We start from the raw sequence: 20,933 nt of genomic DNA, 5'->3' as shown, positions 1-20,933 counted from the left end.
TCTCTACTGGCCCTAGACCCTGGACATCATCTCTCTCTCATCCATAAGTCGCAACAGGTGCTTGCCTCAATGCTTGCTTTTAAACTGTTTGGCACCTTGGAGCAGGCAGGTCAGCAAGGGAGTTGTTGGGACTAAGACCAGGATTGAGATGGATATTGTTTCTCTTTCTAGTCTTCTGCAAACCCTGTTTTTGGAATCTACCTGGATTCATCTTCAGTTATCTCTCCCTCTCCCACATGTTATACAGAAGCTGGCTGGAATCAAAAATTGGTATTTGCGTAACTGGAGTGAAGAGTTGAAATGGCTTAATGGCTGCATTAATGGGATTGAATGCGATGATTGTTGATTGAAAATATCAAATTATTTTCTATTTCTATTTAAAGGAATTGCTACATGAAGAAAGCCCATTTAGTTTGCCTTCTACCAGCCTGGTAGTTGCATGATACAACAATAATGGAATTGTTGACTAAACATGGTAATCAATCTCTATTAATTAGTCTACAACAGGCAAGGAAAATCCCCAGTAGTGGAGAGCTTTGGAAACCATAGGTCCAAAGTCACCTGTTCCTCCCAAGCATGATACACTTACCACATATCATGTCCCAAATTACTCATGTACCATTTCCCAAAATGTTATTTTCGGCGTTCACTTAACGGAAAAATTCACTTAGGTAGAATTGACAATAAATGTTCTCGCTTCTGTTGTGAATATCAAGTGTGTCAACATCCCTGTGGACCTGAAGTCATGCAGTGTGATACTACTGTATCAATACTTAATATGTTCATCTGAAATTCTTCTCTCCATTATTTTAGGGAAGGCACTAACCTGTTTTAAAAAAGTGGTCAGACAAATTTTAGATGGACGCATTAAGTGTTCAGACCAAAGAATCCCATGGCATAATTTCAGGGCCGAACTAGTTTTTTCTATTTTTAGCATTCATCAATTATATTGTGTCAAACCCTTCTCGCTGATCACATCCTAGCTCAAAACAAATCTATCCATTCAAATTCCAGCAAAACAATTCTCCAAGATACAGCCACCATGACAGTTCTTCAACTCGCCCCACCCCATTACCCATAAGGTAACATTTATACAAAACAAACGTATAACAAATTGACAAAAAAAAAAATCACAAACTGAGCTTGTCGACAATAACTTCCCCAACCCTCCACAAAATGCGCAACACACTCCGTCAGACCCCCCTAAACTCCAGGCACTTCCTCCGCCCCCGTACTTCATGGCCAGCTGACTCTCTCTGTTCACAGTTCCCCGAGTCTGTCTCTGATGTGAGACTACAGTTCCCAGGAGCCACTGCATATAACAAGGACAGCACCAATATGTGCATGCGGAGGACTCCATCTCTGATGAATAAATTACAGAATTTATTTATTTATTTCAGTAGTTCTGTGGCCCAGGTAAGGGGAAAGGAAGAGAGGGAGAGGGCGGCAGGGAGGGTGAGAGGCTGTTGGCAAGGAAGGGAAATGGAGTCTGTTGAAAGTACCAAGAAGGACAAGTGGGTTGGGGAGGGGGGGTGGAGAGAAGGGAGACAGGCACAGAATGGAACTATTCAGAGGGGATAGGAAAAGAGAGAAAAGAAAAACCTAGTTGTACCAGGAACAAGAGAGAGAGAGAGGAAGTCCCTATTATATGCGTGGAAAAGAGAGAAGAGGAAGACAGATAAGGTGGGGGGGGGAAGAGAGAGAGAAGGATATAGAAAGAGAGAATAGGAAGAGACAAGAGAAGGGAATAAGAGAAAAAGTATGAAGAGAGAGAGAAAACAGGGGGTGACGATGGGGGAGAGAGAGAGAAGAGGGAGTGGGAGAGATGTAGAAACCCTGTTGAGCTGTGATGCCCTCCATTATCAAATAGCCTACTGACACTTCTGTCCTTGCTCACACATGAAGAATGATCTTGGCTGCCGATTCCAGTTGAACCATATTCTGGTGAGACTCAGTGCCTTCAGTAAAGAATGGAAGAAAACTGGGGTAAAAAGCTTTGCAGTATAGATGCATATATTAAAAAAAGAGAATCCCATGGAATTATTTCGACAGGGAGTAATCTAATCTTGGGGTTCAAACGATGGTTATAATCCACTCAAAATTGGTTTTTATTGTTTACATGGTTTAAACCTGAGATTACATTACATTGCACTGAATTCCAGGTATATTTTATCCTCCATACAAAATCACCAGAGTCTGAGAAATACAGGGGCCTGTCAGTGCGGACTGCACGGTGTGCGGATATACACAGTGTGCTGAGAGTTCGGTAAGTGTGGGAGTTTGGTGAAGTGGGGGAAGGAGGTGCTGCTTTGCCTTGCTTTTCCAAACTTTTCCTGCAGAGCGGTAGTGGACCTGAGAGTAGAAGACTGAGATTGTGGAATAAAAGCAGCAGCAGACCTGCACCAAGAGACAACTACTGTGCGACATCACAGGGACTTAACTCCTGGACCTAAGATAAATAAGAAGCAAAAAGTAATCCAAGTGGGACGTCACCAAGGAAGAGGTAAGTGATTGGCTGGTGAGTATTTTCCTGCTGAATTTGTCTAAGGTTAGAGTTTGTGGATTCTCGGGTCTCTGTTGTGTCGTGGGGGACTGCTGTTCAGCAAGGGCCCTTGAGTATACCTTTTAATTGAAGTGAAATTGGTGGGATTCATTTAATTTGAATTAATTAGTTAAAGGGTAAGTCATGTCAGGACAGCCCAGCCCCGTGTTATGCTCTTCCTGCTCTATGTGGGAAATCAGGGACCCTTCCGGTGTCCCTGACGACCATGAGTGCGGGAAATGTATCCAGCTGCAGCTACTGACAAACCGCATTGCGGCACTGGAGCTGTGGATGGATTCATTATGGAGCATTCGCGATGCTGAGAACGTCGTGGATAGCACGTTTAGTGAGATGGTCACACCGCAGGTAAAGGTTGTACAGGCAGGAAGTAATTGGGTGACCACCAGGCAGAGTAAGAGGAGCAGGCAGGCAGTGCAGGGGTCCCCTGTGGCCGTCCCCCTCTCAAACAAATATACCGCTTTGGATATTGTTGAGGGGGATGACTTATCAGGGGAAGGCAGCAGCAGCCAACTTCCTGGCACCAGGGGTAGCTCTGCTGCACAGGCTGGGAGGAAAAAGAGTGGAAGAGCTATAGTGGTAGGGGATTCTATCGTAAGGGGAACAGACAGGCGTTTCTGTGGCTGTAAACGTGACTCCAGGATGGTTTGTTGCCTCCCTGGTGCCAGGGTCATGGATGTCACTGAGCGGCTACAGGGCATTCTCAAGGGGGAGGGTGAGCAGGCAGAGGTCGTGGTCCACATTGGGACCAACGACATAGGTAGGAAGGGAGATGAGAACCTGCATCAAGAATTTAGGGAGCTAGGTAGCAGATTAAAGAGCAGGACCTCAAAGGTTGTAATCTCTGGATTACTCCCAGTGCCACGGGCTAGTGAGTATAGAAATAGGAGGATAGAACAGATGAATGCGTGGCTGAAGAGTTGGTGCAGGAGGGAGGGTTTCAGTTTCCTGGATCACTGGGCCTGCTTCTGGGGAAGGTGGGACTTGTACAAGTCGGACGGGTTGCACCTGAACCAGAGCGGGACAAATATCCTTGTGGGGAGGTTTGCTAGCACTGTTGGGGGGTGTTTAAACTAACTTGGCAGGGGGATGGGATACAGAGTGGAGCTACAATAGGGGGTGATGTGCAGCCAAATATAGAGAAAAAAACAAGTCAGCTTGGAAGACAGGGCAAATATGTGAGGGCAAGGCTGGATGGCATCTATTTTAATGCAAGGAGTCTTGCGAATAAGGTGGATGAACTGAAGGTGTTGATAAACACATGGGAGTATGATATTGTTGCTATCACAGAGACATGGTTGAGGGAGGGGCAAGACTGGCAGCTCAATATTCCGGGGTACAGAATCTTCAGGCGAGACAGAGGGGGAGATATAAGAGGAGGGGGGGTCGCAATATTAATTAAGGAATCAATTACTGCCATAAGGAGGGATGATATATTATCAGGTTCCTCTAATGAGGCCATATGGGTGGAGCTTAAAAACAAAAAGGGGGCAAGCACTTTGATGGGAGTGTACTATAGGCCCCCAAACAGTCAGGGGGAGATAGAGGAACAGATATGTAGGCAAATCTCAGAAAATTGTGCAAATAATAGGGTAATAATAGTGGGGGATTTCAACTTCCCCAATATTAACTGGGATACTCAGAGTGTAAAATGCTTAGAGGGTACAAAATTCTTAACGTGCATCCAGGAGAGCTTTTTGAGCCAGCATGTAGAAGAGGGGGCGGTACTGGACCTAATTCTAGGGAATGTGGCCGGCCAAGTGGAAGAAGTGCTAGTAGGTGAGCACTTTGGTGACAGTGACCATAATTCGGTGAGATTTAAGGTGGTCATGGAAAAGGACAGGGAGGGGCCTGAAGGCGGCGGAACAGGTAGATAAGGTGGTAAAGAAGGCATATGGGATACTTGCCTTTATTAGCCGAGGCATAGAATATAAGAGCAAGGAGGTTATGATGGAGCTGTATAAAACACTGGTTAGGCCACAGCTGGAGTACTGTGTGCAGTTCTGGTCGCCACACTACAGGAAGGATGTGATCGCTTTGAAGAGGGTGCAGAGGAGATTCACCAGGATGTTACCAGGGCTGGAGCGCTTCAGCTATGAAGAGAGACTGGGAAGATTGGGTTTGTTTTCCTTGGAGCAGAGGAGGCTGAGGGGGGACATGATTGAGGTGTACAAAATTATGAGGGGCACAGATAGGATGGATACTAAGGAGCTTTTTCCCTTCGTTGAGGGTTCTATAACAAGGGGGCATAGATTCAAGGTAAAAGGCGGGAGGTTTAGAGGGGATTTGAGAAAGAACTTTTTCACCCAGAGGGTGGTTGGAGTCTGGAACTCACTACCTGAAAGGGTTGTGGAGGCAGGAACCCTCACAACATTCAAGAAGCATTTGGATGAGCACTTGAAATGCCATAGCATACAAGGCTACGGACCAAATGCTGGAATATGGGATTAGAGTAGACAGGGCTTGATGGCCGGCGCGGACACGATGGGCCGAAGGGCCTCTATCTGTGCTGTATAACTCTATGACTCTATTACTGCCTTGCAATCATTCCAGGTATCCATTTATTCCCTGTATATAAATCATGTGAACCCCTCAATCAGTAATCGCTTCCACATATTCAATATTCTCCATGTAATCTCAGCTACTCAAAACAAACAGAACACCAGTTGATATAAAACATACAATTACAGTAACAATTGCCCCCAGGGATTTCAATCTATATACTGGAATGGATATGTAAGTAGAGGTAAGATAAGCCTTGACTTATCAAGACTTCAGCTTAAGGCAAACTTCACTGGCTGTTGGAATGTGGAATAACAACAATTACTGTATTAACTACCACATTTAAAGAGAAAAAAAGTTACAGAAGAATTTTTTAAAACCTTTTTCCAATTTTCTCCCTCCGTGATAGTTCTGATGCTTGCTTTGATATGCTTTTAAGGACATTGGCCGTCCTTTGCTACCTTGCTCATCTTTTAGTACATCAAATGCCCTTTGGTACTTTGCCTGTGGTCATTTTCTTTTTATGCATGAGCCCAGTCAGCGAGTGTCAGCAAGCTATTTGATCATAAAGGCCACCACAATCACGCCTGATCCTGTCATTGCCCAACGCTCACACAGCAATTTACAGCAGGCATGGCCAGATAACTAATTTCTCCCTCCTAAATCCAGGGGAAATGAGACTAATAGTTGGGTCTCTACTGCTGCCCAGGCTGAGAATAGCTAACTCAGTAAAGTCTGATGATTGAATCAATCCAAGGGTCCTCTGATCTGTTTGGCTCAGTTACACACCAGCTGTACCTGCTGGGCCATCAGAACAGCCAGTTCTGTACTGTTTATCGCAGCTCAAGTTGATGTGTGAGTGACGTGAAGTACGATCCCCAATGTGATAATAGCAGTGTTGGTAAAAGATTGACAAGAAACTAGCTACTTATAATGTCATCTGTGGAAGTCAAGTCATAACTACAAATAAACAAAAAAGGCAATAGCTGTAATATTGCGTGTATTAATAGCTCTCCACCTGCAGTGTGTCGAAAGGGTGGAATTCAGATTAATGCTTGGGGTGGGAGTGTTGCTTTCTGTGGAACCGGAGTCAAAAAATGATTTTGGCTGCTTGGGAGTCTTGTGTGCTGCTGCTATTTTTCCCTGCAGCATTTTTAATATCAAGATGGCCCAATTAAAACAGGACAATCGAGAGACAAATACATATGTGATACTCGTTAAAGAGTGGATAACTGTGAGTAGATATTTATATCTGTAGATAATCTTTATATCTTTTTAAAAAATTTTTAAATGTACATATACTTCAAGGGGGCCTTCTGTCAAGCAACCCATACATCTATTTTATTCAGTGAACAGCGGATGAGAGGCATTGGGGTAGTGTTAGCCAAAGGAATCCACTGAAGAATATTTGCTCCATGATACTGTGAGTAGTGTTCCCAGTTGGGGTTTCACCAACTCACAAAGCTGACTTCAACAGCACCTCCTAGCCCCATGGCTTCCACCACCAAGAAGGACAAGAGTCGCAACATCATGGGAACACCATCAACTCCAAGTTGCACACCATCTTGATATGGACATATATTGCGTTTTTTTTCATTTCCACTGGGTCCATATCCTGGAATCCCCTGCCTAACACTACTGTGGGAGCACCAACACCACAAAGACTGCAGCGATTCTAGAAGGAGGCCCAGTACCACTTCTTGAGGGCAACGAGTGAGCTCTAAATGTGACCATGCCAGTATCATCCACATCTGGGGAACACATTTGAAAGAAGGACAGATTCTATAGCTGGCCTCAGCACCCCTGGGATAGGGAGGGGAAAAGTCAGCTGAGGTTCCTGATGCTGATCATAATCCAATGTTTCAATGTGCTTGTGCGTGTGTGCATGGACTTTAAGTGAGGACAGGATTGGGTTTGGTTGCGATGTCCTTTGTGGTTGAACTGCCTGCCAACTCTCACTGTCTAGGCTTATACATAGAGCATGGCTACTTGGGTGAAGTACCAGACTGTGACCAGTGCCCATGGAATTGTAGTTTCTAATGAGTTACCTCCTTCAGGACAGAAGGGGAGAGGGGGACAAAACTGGCAAATAATTAAAAAAAAGCACTTAAAAAGGCAAATAGCACTAAGCAGAACACGGGATGCACAGCAAGCATTTAAAGCACTAAGCACTCAGTATTGTGACTGCTCGTTTATCTATTACTATCTGTCACTGGGCTTAAAATCTAGAGAGTAAATATTTTTCTACAAATGACTGTTTGGAATGTGATCTTTGTTCTTAGTCCGTCCGTTACTTATAAACATGACAATATCATTGAAAGAAGCCGCTGTGTTGATCATATTTTTACCTACGCAAAGCAACAATTGCAATAGTTGATGCATAATCTTTTGCTATTTCATAATCAACTGTTAGAGTTGTTTTAAACAAAATACTTCAAAATGCCTGAAAATAGCTACAGTTATGCCTCATTTAATCATGGGGCAAACTGACCGATAGGTGACTAAATAACTCACTACTTCATTGAGATAATATGGTCTTGGCTGTTTAATTTCAATGCAGAAATGATGATAATCACAAAAACAAAACATTTCCTATTCTCTCCCAATTGCCTAGTGGATAAAGACACTATCCAATATAGCACAACAGAACTTCTCGGGTTCAATTTCTGGTCTGTGCTGAGTTGGTTGATCTTAATCAGGTCAGATGTAGGAACATGACAATCAGCCTCAGTGATGCTAGGACTAGTGATAAGGAAAAACAAGTGTTTGGCAAAAAATAGTGCAAATCAAGCTTCTTGGAAGTAGCCTTGGCAATGGAGGAGATGTGGGAATTCTATTTGAGGTCAAAATAGTGAGGCAAAAGAGGGCAATAGATGAAGAAGGACTAAGACACTGAAGTGGTAGCTGTGAGTTAGACTTGGACAAGACATAAAGAAATTTTCATCTTGAAGAATTAGAATTTGAAAGCTGCTATGCATTTGGAGAACAGTTCCAGCAATTGTTAAATCACCCAGTCACTTACCGATTGACAATAGCAAAGCAAAGCCGGCACATGCTGTGCAGCAGGGCTGTAACATTTTGCAGAAAGGAGGCAGTCTTAGGTTGCTCATCAACGGGCCCTTGTATGGAGAGGAAACAGCCATGCAGCTTATCGGTGAGTCCAGTATATACCACATAGCTAAGAATAAATAGAAAGAACTACATTAGGGTAGGCCAGAACAGTTAAATGCATATCTAAGTAATATATTAAAAATTTTAAGTCTGTGCACACCCTTGTTATCGTTTTTCATTATAAATTCCCTATGCCCATACTTAGAATGGAAACAGCCTATGTAAATTTGGGAGGGTGTAATTAGAGTGTGACAAGTTTACATAGGTATTTTCCCTTATAAATGTGGACATAGGAATTTATAAGGGAAATATAAAATTAAGGACAGAACATATCACTTTAAAATGGAGACTGAATTACATCCGTGCATCCCAGTCCAATTATTCCCCCATGCTTTAAACCTACTTTACCTGAAGACTATACCTGGTCTTGACTCCCCATGTGTATCACCACAGAAGATCGACTAATTGAATATAATTTTAAGATGTTTTATAAGTATATTAAGGGTAAGAGGATGACTAGGGAAAAAATAGGGCCCATTAGGGACAAAAATGGCAATCTGTGTGTGGAGCCGGCAGATGTAGGAGGGGTTCTAAATGAATTTTTTGCATCTGTTTTCACTATGGAGAAGGACGATGTAGACATAGAAATACGGCAGGGGGACTGTGATATACTCGAACATATTAACATCGAGCGGGAGGAGGTATTGGCGGTTTTAGCAGGCCTAAAAATGGATAAATCCCCAGGCCCGGACGAAATGTATCCCAGGCTACTGTGTGAGGCAAAGGAGGAGATTGCGGGGGCTCTGACACATATATTCAGAACCTCTCTGGCCACAGGGGATGTGCCAGAGGACTGGAGAACCGCTAATGTAATACCATTATTCAAGAAGGGGAGTAGGGAAAAACCAGGGAACTACAGGCCAGTGAGCCTAACATCAGTGGTAGGAAAATTATTGGAAAAAATTCTGAAGGACAAAATTAGTCTCCACTTGGTGAAGCAAGGATTAATCAGGGATAGTCAACGTGGCTTTGTCAAGGGAAGATCATGTCTGACTAATTTGATTGAATTTTTTGAGGGGGTGACTAGGCGTGTGGATGAGGGTAACGCAGTGGATGTGGTATACATGGATTTCAGTAAGGCCTTCGATAAAGTCCCCCACAGGAGACTGGTCAAGAAGGTACTAGCCCATGGAATCCAGGGTGCTGTGGCACTTTGGATACAAAACTGGCTTAGTGGCAGAAGGCAGAGGGTGATGGTCGAAGGTTGTTTTTGTGACTGGAAGCCTGTGGCCAGTGGGGTACCACAGGTATCGGTGCTGGGTCCCTTGCTGTTTGTGGTCTACATTAATGACTTGGATATGAATGTAAAAGGTATGATCAGTAAGTTCGCTGATGATACAAAAATTGGTAGGGTGGTAAATAGCGAGGAGGATAGCCTCAGTCTGCAGGACGATATAGATGGGTTGGTCAGATGGGCGGAACAGTGGCAAATGGAATTTAACCCGGAAAAGTGCGAGGTGATGCACTTTGGAGGGACTAACAAGGCAAGGGAATACACAATGAATGGGAGGACCCTAGGCAAGACAGAGGGTCAGAGGGATCTTGGTGTGCAAGTTCACAGATCCCTGAAGGCGGTGGAACAGGTAGATAAGGTGGTAAAGAAGGCATATGGGATACTTGCCTTTATTAGCCGAGGCATAGAATATAAGAGCAAGGAGGTTATGATGGAGCTGTATAAAACACTGGTTAGGCCACAGCTGGAGTACTGTGTGCAGTTCTGGTCGCCACACTACAGGAAGGATGTGATCGCTTTGGAGAGGGTGCAGAGGAGATTCACCAGGATGTTACCAGGGCTGGAGCGCTTCAGCTATGAAGAGAGACTGGGAAGATTGGGTTTGTTTTCCTTGGAGCAGAGGAGGCTGAGGGGGGACATGATTGAGGTGTACAAAATTATGAGGGGCACAGATAGGATGGATACTAAGGAGCTTTTTCCCTTCGTTGAGGGTACTATAACAAGGGGACATAGATTCAAGGTAAAAGGCGGGAGGTTTAGAGGGGATTTGAGAAAGAACTTTTTCACCCAGAGGGTGGTTGGAGTCTGGAACTCACTGCCTGAAAGGGTTGTGGAGGCAGGAACCCTCACAACATTCAAGAAGCATTTGGATGAGCACTTGAAATGCCATAGCATACAAGGCTACGGACCAAATGCTGGAATATGGGATTAGAGTAGACAGGGCTGATGGCCGGCGCGGACACGATGGGCCGAAGGGCCTCTATCCGTGCTGTATAACTCTATGACTCTATGACTCCTCAAAGTTTAGAAATTGTGGAAAAATGCTATCACAGTACTTGAAAGGTTAGAAATTAATCATTTTATTTTTTGCATTATAATTTCTAAAGTTGACAAACAACTACTAGTCAGCTCATCAAAATCAGTATCATACCTTGTAGAGCTACAGTGGTTGTTCTTAGAAAATTTGTTAGGGAACCAGAAGGTTTTAAGTTTGATTTCTCACCTGTGCCAAGTTAGCTGATGTCAGCTGCAGGAGCAGGTAGGACGTTACAATTCTGGACTAGGAAAGGGGAGAAGAGAAAAGCAGCCATTGTTCAGGCTATGGATGCTATCCAGTGATTTCTTCAGGAAAGTGTGCTGGTAAATGGTGGTAAAGGATTGGGTTTGGCTGTGATGTCCACTGTGGCTAACTAGGTTCACTGCCTTCTCACACTTTAAAGAATGGCCACTTGGGCAAGAGAAAAAGGATAGCTGGAAAAAAAAGCATTCCAGCACAAGTCAGGAAAAAGGGGGAATTGCATCCATGGAACTGTCCCACATTGTGAGTCAGGAAAAAGAGGGAATTGCATCCATGGAACTATCCCACAGTGTAAGTCAGGAAAAAGGGGGAATTGCATCCATGGAACTGTCCCACAGTGTGAGTCAGGAAAAAGGGGGAATTGCATCCATGGAACTGTCCCACAGTGTGAGTCAGGAAAAAGGGGGAAATTGCATCCATGGAACTGTCCCACAGTGTGAGTCAGGAAAAAGGGGGAATTGCATCCATGGAACTGTCCCACAGTGTGAGTCAGGAAAAAGGGGGAATTGCATCCATGGAACTGTCCCACAGTGTGAGTCAGGAAAAAGGGGGAATTGCATCCATGGAACTGTCCCACAGTGAGAGTCAGGAAAAAGGGGGAATTGCATCCATGGAACTGTCCCACAGTGTGAGTCAGGAAAAAGGGGGAATTGCATCCATGGAACTGTCCCACAGTGTGAGTCAGGAAAAAGGGGGAATTGCATCCATGGAACTGTCCCCACTGTATGAGTCAGGAAAAAGGGGGAATTGCATCCATGGAACTGTCCCACATTGAGAGTCAGGAAAAAGGGGGAATTGCACCTGTGGAACTGTTATCTGACATAAATCAATGCTTCTCGTAGAGAAAATTAGATTTTAAAAAACTGCTTCCCCACACCTGACACACACACAGTCAATTCTTGGCCAGAGTATTTGATGAAGAGTTTTGAGACAGAACGTCTATTGCAGTTTGAAGGAGAAATCGAGATGGCCTGTTTATTCAGGATATACGCTCAGCTCCCCTCACCACTTGTAACGCACTGTGAGAATTTGTGGCAGTTCAGCTCCCCTCCCCTCCCACCCCCCAAAAGAGGCTGCAATTGCATGACAAACTTTCAAAGCAAGTAAGCAGAGGGCACTTGGACTGGAGGAACAAAAAAACAGATGAAACTTCAAAGTGTTTAAAATAAGAGAGATATATGTGAACTAATGAAAGGTCTGAGGTCAATGCTTGGCTTTAATTCCATTCCAAACTCAGTCATCGTCACAAAACAGCAGCTAGTTCTTTATCCAACTACCTCTGTCATTTATCTCTCTTATCTCTCATTGTCTCCACCTTCTACTGGTAGTGGCATTTATTTTTAAGAAAGACTTATATTTGTATTTCTCAGAAACAACAGTAATTTGCTGTTATATAGTGCCTTTAATGTAGAAAATATCCCAATGTGCTTTAGGGAGGGGGAAGGGAAGAAAAAGAATACTTCACAAACAATGAAATGCAATGACTTGTTATTTAGGCAAATGCAGCAGCCACTTTGCATACAGCAAGATACCGCAAACAGTAATGTGATGAATGAGGGTGTTGGTTTAAGGAGGAACGGAGGCCTGGACACTAGGATCATAGGATCAGTAGGATCTTTAATATCCACCTGAACCACTGGAATAGGCACTTTGGCTTTGTTATGATATCTCAACAGAGGACAGCAATTCTAAAATGCACCACCTTCCTCACCGCCCCCCTTCTACAGCAGAGTGCAATAGTGTAACATTTTTCAATTTCCGACACTAGCCATCCTGTGGCCTCCCAGAATGAAACTGTCACTTAGTGCACTCGCTCCACTGAGACCCAGTGGAAAAGGTGTCATGAACTGGAGCAATGTGGTGTTGATTCCAGTATAACAGCTGGAGATGACAACGCCCTACAATACCAATGCAAGTCATGGGGAGCATCGAGACTGCTCTACCTACCAGTACGAGTCCAATGTGTAAACATTTTCAACTAATCAAGAAATGATGATTAGATCTGGAATTTTATTGAATATGGCGTGTATACAAAGCCGGAAAAGATAATGGATATCGTTTGCTATCAGCAACATCCAGTGATTATTTTACAGTGTCATTTGTGGACAAACTCAACTGCCTTGCAAATGAAGGTGAAGAAACCATCCTTTGCTTTCACATCTATCGAACTAGCCATTGAAACAGCAAACGGAATTCATAGACTTATCCGTGACAAATGTATTGCTGCATACAACTTAAAGACAAAAAGGGTTAGCGACACCAAATTTTCATTCTTTTAGCTTGTGTTGAGTGGGGAGGAGTTGTGAAAACGTGCCCCTGAGCCAGCAAGGGGAAAATAAATCAGCCAGGGTGCCCGTTGCTGGTTGCCATCCAGTGACCTTCTGCAGGACAGTGTGCATTTGGGGATGTCTACTAAGGAGAGGTTTGAGTTGGCTGAGATGCCCTCCAACTGTTGAATAGCTTGTTGACACTCAATGTCAAGACTCACACTTGAAGAGTCACCATTTAGCCAAAATATCCCAGGGGGTCAGCCTCGGTAGCACAGTGGTAGCACTCTCGCCTCCGAGTCAGAAAGTTATGGGTTCAAGTCCCACTCCAGAGACTTGAACACAGGAGTGCTACACTACTGGAGGTGCCATCTTTCGGATGAGATGTTAAACCAAGGTCCCGTCTGCCCTATCAGGAGGATGTAAAAGATCCCATGGCATTATTTCGCAAAAGAGCAGGGGAGTTCTCCTCGGTGTCCTGGCCAATATTTATCCCTCAACCAACATCACTATAACAGATTATCTGGTCGTTATCAAATAGCTGTTTGTGGGACCCTGCTCTGTTTAAATTGGCTGCTGCATTTCCTACATTACAACAGTGACAACATTTCAAAAATACTTCATTGGCTGTAAAGCGCTTTGGGACAGCCTGAGGTTGTGAAAGGTGCTATATAAATGCAAGTCTTTCTTTTCTTTTGCTAGTGATACCTATGGAACTGTACCCCAGCGATTTCTGAAGTGGGGTGGGGGAGAGGAGGAGGGAGAAAGTTTTTAGTAGAGTGGGACTTGAACTAATGCTGTGTTTCAACAGGCCAAGGAGTTGTTTTTTTTTTCATCCTCTGGGAAAAAACTCACATTAAAAAACAGCTTGGTCAACAAAGGAGGCAATTCGATTTTGAGACAGTTGAAAGAACAGTTTATCTCTCTCCAAGGACAAAAGCTTTTTTTTAAAAGCCAAAAGCCTGGTCATTTAATGCAAAACGTTATCCTGTAATTTGTACCCAAAACACCCAAAAGGAAACCCAATACTTTTCCTAGTAGGTAGCCTTTCCAGACAGACTTGTCATTATACCATTTCTAATTTGTCTATTTGTGACTGAGTCAAACTGCATTCTCTCACCGCCCAAAGCCTACAACAAATCACTTCTAATTGCATCTTCACTCTGTCACAGTTTCTATGGCAGTTCTATGTCCTGCCCATCCGCTGCAATGCCGCAGGTATTAGACAGTTCACCCGACACCTTCACAGTACAGACCCATTAATCAGCAGACCTCCCACCTTTATTCTGCATATTTCTTTCGCATTCATCCAATTATTTTCCACAACTACATTACATGGTAGTTCTTTTCTTGTTGACATCTTCATTTTTTGCTCCAATTTTCATCCCATCTCTTCTGAAAGTGTTGACTCCGGCTGGGGTATTGTTCCACTGCTCTGGCAACTTGTTGGTGCCTCGTTCAAATGGTTATTCTTAATTTGGGGCAATCACAGCCAAGCCTGTCCCTCTCCTGACATCCACAAACATATTGGGCCCGATTTTACCAGGCCTCCGGGTTTCCGGCGGGTTGGGTTTCGGGAGCGTGGTCAACACGCTCGGTGAAATTAGTGGGTTGCCCGCACGATCGTAGCAGGCAACGCACTAATTGGATCCAATTACCTGCTCCTCCGGGCTCCGCGCTGCTGGTCTGCGCGTCGGGCGGGCTGCGCATGCGCAGTACGATCTGTCAGCTGGAGGCTCTCCAGTTAAAGGGGCAGTCCTCCACTGACAGATGCTACAACCAATAGAACACATTACAGCATGGAGCAGCCCAGGGGGAAGGCTGCTCCCAGTTTAATGATGCCTCACCCCAGGTATCATCAGATGGGGTGAGGAGGAGGGGGTGGACAGAGCTCTTCCACCCGGTGGGCGGGAGGAAGCGGCCTGCCTCTGCCACCAAGAAGGCCTGGCTCGAGGTGGCAGAGGATCTCACCTGCACCACCAACATATCGCTCACCTGCATACAGTGCAGGAGGCGCTCCAATGACCGCAGTAGGTCAGCCACAGTGAGAACACGTAGTCTTTCCCCTACACTCCGTCTGCCACAACACTGCCCCCACCCCACATCTCCTTCGGCACCGCCTACACCACTCTGTCACATCACCCCTCATACCCACTCAAACCTCATCCTCATCTTACCTGCACCTACTCACCTCGCGAGTACTCACCCCGCCACTAACACGCAACCCAATCCTCATATAATCTCATGGCTCTATCCCATACTCACCCTCTCGTGCATCTCCCTCACGGCCAGCCTCACTCAACCTGCCACCACCTGTGCTGCAGCCACAGGGCATGCATCACATATGTGCAGTAGGCAGCGTAAGGCAAACGTGTCGTGAGCATGAAGGGGATGCACAAGAGTGTTTGAGGGTTTGTCATGGGTGTTACCTATATTGAATTTCAGAACAACTCACATCACACATTATATTGGCACCACCACTGCTATGTCTCCGCGAATCCTGTCTGTTTTGTGCAATAATGCCCGCTCCTGGGTATCACTATGAGGACCCACCACTGATGCCACCCATTGTGTTACTGCAGAGTAGGTGCAGGTGTATTTGCAGGGCTCTTCCGCGCAGACGACTGAGAGACATCGGCGGTGTACCCGGCTGCACCCTGGAAGGATGCGGAGGAGAAGTTGTGGAGGGCAGTGGTGACTTTGGCAGCGACAGGTAAGCAGATGGTGCTGGGGCCAGCCAGGAGCAGCTCGGCATGAAAGAGGCTGCAGATCTCCATGACTACATGTCGAGTGAATCTGCGCCTCCGTGTGCACTGCTGCTCGGAGAGGTCCGGGGAGCTGCGCCTCGGTCTGTGGACCCTGTGGCGAGGGTAGTGCCCTCTGCGACGCGTCTCTCTCTGCGGTAGCCCTCCCTCCTGCTGTACAGGTGGATGTGTCACAGCACTCTGTTGTGGAGCTCCACGTGTCAGAGGTGGTCGGCGTGGATGGCGAGGCTGGCGATGTTGTGCGCCCTCCGAGGAGGTCATGACTGCAGCTACGGCGGCCCCCATCCGCGATATGTACATCTGAGGGGGTCCGCAAGGTAGGCACATGTCTCCGGACCCCGGGGTGAGTGTGCAGGTTGGTGACTTTGACCGTCAGGAGGGGGGTGGTGGAGGCCACACTTTGTCCCAAGTGACAGAGCGGCCTCCTGCAATGGGTGAGGGTCTCCCCCCCACCCCCCCACCCCTGTCAAATGGACCTTTGCAACTGCCACAGGCTGACGGCTGCAACACGTCCAGTTCAACTAGGACTGTTTCCCCCAGTGTGTGAAACAGTCCCATGTTTCTCCAAAATCACACACAGTCCCTTAATCAGGTCAGTTAATGACCTGAACAAGCGAAATAAATACACTCAAGTGGCATCCCGCTGGCTTTAATTGCCTGCGGGATTCCCACCAGCGGGGGCTACGCACGCACCCCCGCACGTCATCGGGGAACCCGGAAGTGGGCGGGATCGTGGCGCGATCCGGTCACGTGCCTGGATATCGGGATTTTCGGGGCCCCCCCGCTGGAAACGCACACGAAACCCGCTGGTAAAATCGAGCCCATTATTTCCAGTCGTGGTCACAGGATTAGGAATGGGTAACTTGTCTGATTTTTCCTCCCTTTCTAGCCTTGGTTCACCAAGGCCAATGGTACCCACTAACCAGTATTACCCCACCTTCCAAAAGCTGCCCTGATTGAAATTAGCTAAGGGTGCGTTTATACTACAACTTTAGTGTTGCTTGCTAAATAGTGATAGTCTTACTCTGCTTCAGTATGGCAGTGGATCGAGAGGAACTTAAGTGTGGTGTCAAATCGGATTTAAACATGAGCAGGAGGTTTACTGGACCTCCTGGGTACTTTTTAAACATACCTGCAGTTGATTTAAATGTTTAGGCAGCGTGGATGTTGCTGTCATACTCTCTAAACATCTCAATTTTAAATGTTTGAAGTGAAGCTCTCTACATATGCCTGGAGCCAAGCACATGGATGTAAGAACTGGAGTTCCGGCCAAGCAGTGTAAACAGCTCCTGGTCTGACAATTCAACATAATTGAGTGTGCACAGACCAAGTCTTGGTATATTAACCCACTTAATAAAATGCTAATTTATCCAACCAAACATTTTTGCAGAGAGGAATGGGAAATCTCTCTCTGCAGCTCTTTTCCTGATCTGCTCCCAGTTACTTTTCTCCCCCTTATTTTGTCTTTCTTTGTTGCACGGGGAGTATTAGTCACATAGAAAATTGTAGTTAATTGATGCACAACGGCTAGGAACTGCCTTCAGGTTTACCTCTAAGAAAGCTAATTTATTTTCTCCCGACTTTTTTTTTGAAAGACACCAGAAAGCAATCATAAATATTACATTCCACTTTCTCCTGGTTTCAAAAAAAAATTAAATTAAAAATGTTGATGGGGTGGTTTCCCACTTGTGTACTCACCAGCCCATGATTTGCCTATCCTTCATTTTATTGGAGCGGGAATTGGAGATGGGTGAGTTCAGAAGCGGAAAACTCCAGCCCTTATATTGGTGGAGCTGGGGAAGGCGATTATTTGCCAGGAGTAGTGTTATTATCTTTTGCAAGCAAAAAAAACTGGAGGGTGGCAGAATAGGGGGTGTGATTATGACTTGAGGTCTGATGTTTGCTTCTCTCTATTAACACTGATTTGTACCACTAGGATTTACACCAATACTGGTCTTGTTTCGGTCATTTTAATATTTTAAGTTTTCAGTGAGGAAGAGGTCACATCTTTTTGCACAGGCTTCCCTCACATCTGTACTTAAAGAATGTTCCTGTACTGGATCCTGGATAGAGTTGTTGTCACTGTATGTTTCCACTACTGCTGATGAAAATCCATTAAAACATAGAGTCCTAATAATCAACTGCCTCCATATTTAAGGGCAAATTCATCAATTCCACACTCCCAGTAGGCAGTTGTGCTGAATGGGAGCATAGATCGGAGAAAGGGCTACAACACTTCAGCACTGATTCTCTGATCCAGGTTCCTTTCAAGCTTGGCTCCTTACTGGGAGTGTGGCACCAGTGACTTTATCCTTATAAGAAAAACAAATAGAAGAAAAATAGGAGAAATATATTTTTGGTGTCTGATTTATATTTTAGATATTTCTATTTAGCGCACTCAAAAATAGGACTGACCAGTCCGAAACAGTTGAATGGCAATAGGCTACCCACGATTCAGTATGGAAGCACTTTTTAAAAGTAGAAATGTGAGGGAAGCCTTTATCCTCCCCCAACTCAATGAGAACTTGAAATATTCAATTGACTGTTACCAAACAATGCTCGTAATTGTGTAAAACCCAATGGTGCAAATTAACACTAACAGAGAGAGCTTCAACAATGTCTGAATGGGACTGGATTTGTCACTTCAAATATTGTTTCGGGCCTCGGATGTTTCACTCACTTCCTTCCCTCAGGCTACCCAAGTCTGCTTTAGTCATTTCTCACCTTACTATAGAATCAGTTGCTTACACTGCATGAACTCTGACCTCAGCCTTCCTGAATGCTCCTGGCTACGGCTGCCATGCGTTACTTCGAACTACCTGCACAGGATACACTGAACAATATTGAGCAAAGACCACAATGGAGACTTGAGGGGGGGGGGGGATAATTACTGTCCATTTCATTCTTTTGTCCACAATTCAAAGACTATCTCATTCAGCCTGAAATTACCTTCACAGCTCAGGTAAGAAACAAAAGTTAGGAAAGTTTGTGTGGCTTTTTTTGAAAGAAAAAAAAATCCGATTTAAAAATTCATTCTTCAGAAACTTGGGAGAATTAAACGGTCTAGGTGGCTTAAATACATAAATGGGGTCTATCAAAATTGTACATTAAATTGACAGTCTGTATATCAGATACTGTACAGACTGAATCTCTTTGTCTTGTTGAGATATAAATATTAACAATACTTTATATTGATAAGTTGTCATATGATTATATTCCACATTTTTAAAACTGGAGCAGGATGGGATTGCATGATATATGATCAATCACTTTCATTTTTCTATCTGTTTTTTTCCCCCTCCTCTCTAAACTGGGGAATGGGACTAAGTGGAGAGTATTCCTAAGTGTTTAGAGAGCCAGTGCAGCTGTGATGGGCCAAATGGTCTCCTTCTTTGCTTCAAAATTCTGTTATTCTAATGCTTACCTTTCTATTCTCCTAAATATGGCGACACATGGTGCAACACAGTTCAACAGGTACCAGTACCCAAGTGTGAGTGAGGTCCTTTTAGGATCGAAGTGGCTCCAAGATGAAGGATGGAAATAATACAAACTTCTTTGGTAGACTTAGTGATCCAATACCTGAGCCAAGAAGTACTCCAGGGCACTTTTGATGATTGACCAGCCAGCTTGGCTTAGTGATGGGCCCAAGAGAGGTAGACCTGTTTGGCTGGGATTATTCCCTGTTGGCTCCAGATATCCCCACAAGCAAATGCCCTACTGAGTAGGCTGATCCTGCCTGGACATGCAGCAGGAAGCTTACCAGTTGTCTGTACTGGTGAGCGGCACAGTTTTAGTTGGTTGAACTCCAGAAGTACTCTTGCGCACACTTGGAGGTCGCTAAAGCCTGGTCTTAGCCAATCTGCGCTTAAACTCTCTAGACAGATAAGTGGGGTGTGTCTGTGGGGAGTGTGCACTCCACATTGGGCAAAGAGAAATGTTACTTGTAGTTTGATACGAGGACTCTTAATCATAGTGGTGGGACATCTGGTTGATTGAAAAAAAATACATAATGTGGTCAGTCTTTACGCGTGAGCCTGGCAACTGAGTTGTTGATAGGCTATTTGACTAAGTGGGAGAGTTAAAATCATAACCAAGTTTGGACCTATAATCTGATGTCCCCAAATGCACACTTCCAGGAGGCGTCACAGGGATCGGGATTAGGAACCCTGGCTGATTTTTCTTTCCCTAGCCATGAGACACAATTTGTCACATTCTCTCCCTGCTCACTGCCAGCAGTGTTCGGCTGATTTAGTACAGACAAAGGGTCATACCAGAACACAGTGCACTTGTCCACTGAGCTGGCAGCTCAGTGGACAAGTAGGGGAGACTAACCCCCTGCCCCCCCACTTCGAAGTGGAGGAGGGAAAGAAGTAATCAAAATTCAACATCAAAATTCTGTAACAATTTACACTTACACAGTGGAAGAAAAAGGAGGAATGTGGGGGGAGAAGAAAATCAAGACACAGCCAAAGAGATGGTTTTTAGGGGGCTTCTGAAGGCAAGGAGGGAGGTAGCAAAGCAAATTGGTTTTGGTAGAGAATCCCAGAGAGCAAGGATGTAATGACTGAAAGATGACTCATGGTAAATTAGGGAATAAACAGAAGTACTGAATATAAAATTATAAAATACTGTAGAAGGTGCAAAAATGATTTACAAGGATGATACCAGAAGTGAAAGCGTACAACTATCAGGAAAGACTCAACAGGCTGGAGCTTTTTTCTCTAGAAAAGAGGAGGCTGAGGGGTGACCTAATAGAGGTCTTTAAAATTATGAAGGGGTTTGACAGGATAAACATAGAGAAGATGTTTCCACTTGTGGGAAATCCAAAACTAGGGGTCATAAATATAAGATAGTCACTAATAAATCCAAAAAGGAATTCAGGAGAAATTTCTTTACCCAGAGAGTGGTTAGAATGTGGAACTTGCTACCACGTGGAGTAATTGAGGCGAATAGCATGGATGCGTTTACGGGTAAGCCAGATAAGTGCACGAGGGAGAAAGGAATAGAAGGATATGGTGATAGGGTTAGATGAAGTAGGGTGGGAGGAGGCTTGAGTGGAGCATAAACACTGGCATAGACCAGTTGGGCCGAATGGCCTGTTTCTGTGCTGTGCATTCTACGTAAAATATGAAAGCAG

At 44.8% G+C, this 20,933-nt stretch overlaps 1 protein-coding gene across 2 annotated transcripts in view; it reads right to left on the bottom strand.

The window, feature by feature from the left end:
* Positions 1-20,933, bottom strand: part of scaper (S-phase cyclin A-associated protein in the ER) — a 330,941-nt gene that overhangs the window by 57,381 nt on the left and 252,627 nt on the right. For both annotated transcript variants that reach the window (XM_067973526.1, XM_067973527.1), the window contains exon 26: positions 8,085-8,240. In XM_067973526.1, the coding sequence (XP_067829627.1) occupies positions 8,085-8,240 (156 nt within the window). The remainder of the gene's footprint in view (positions 1-8,084; positions 8,241-20,933) is intronic.

This window comes from Heptranchias perlo, chromosome 38, assembly GCF_035084215.1.
Source record: "Heptranchias perlo isolate sHepPer1 chromosome 38, sHepPer1.hap1, whole genome shotgun sequence".
Lineage (NCBI taxonomy): Eukaryota > Metazoa > Chordata > Chondrichthyes > Hexanchiformes > Hexanchidae > Heptranchias > Heptranchias perlo.
Note: the sequence above shows the minus strand (reverse complement) of the source record. Positions and strands in the feature narration are given on the sequence as shown.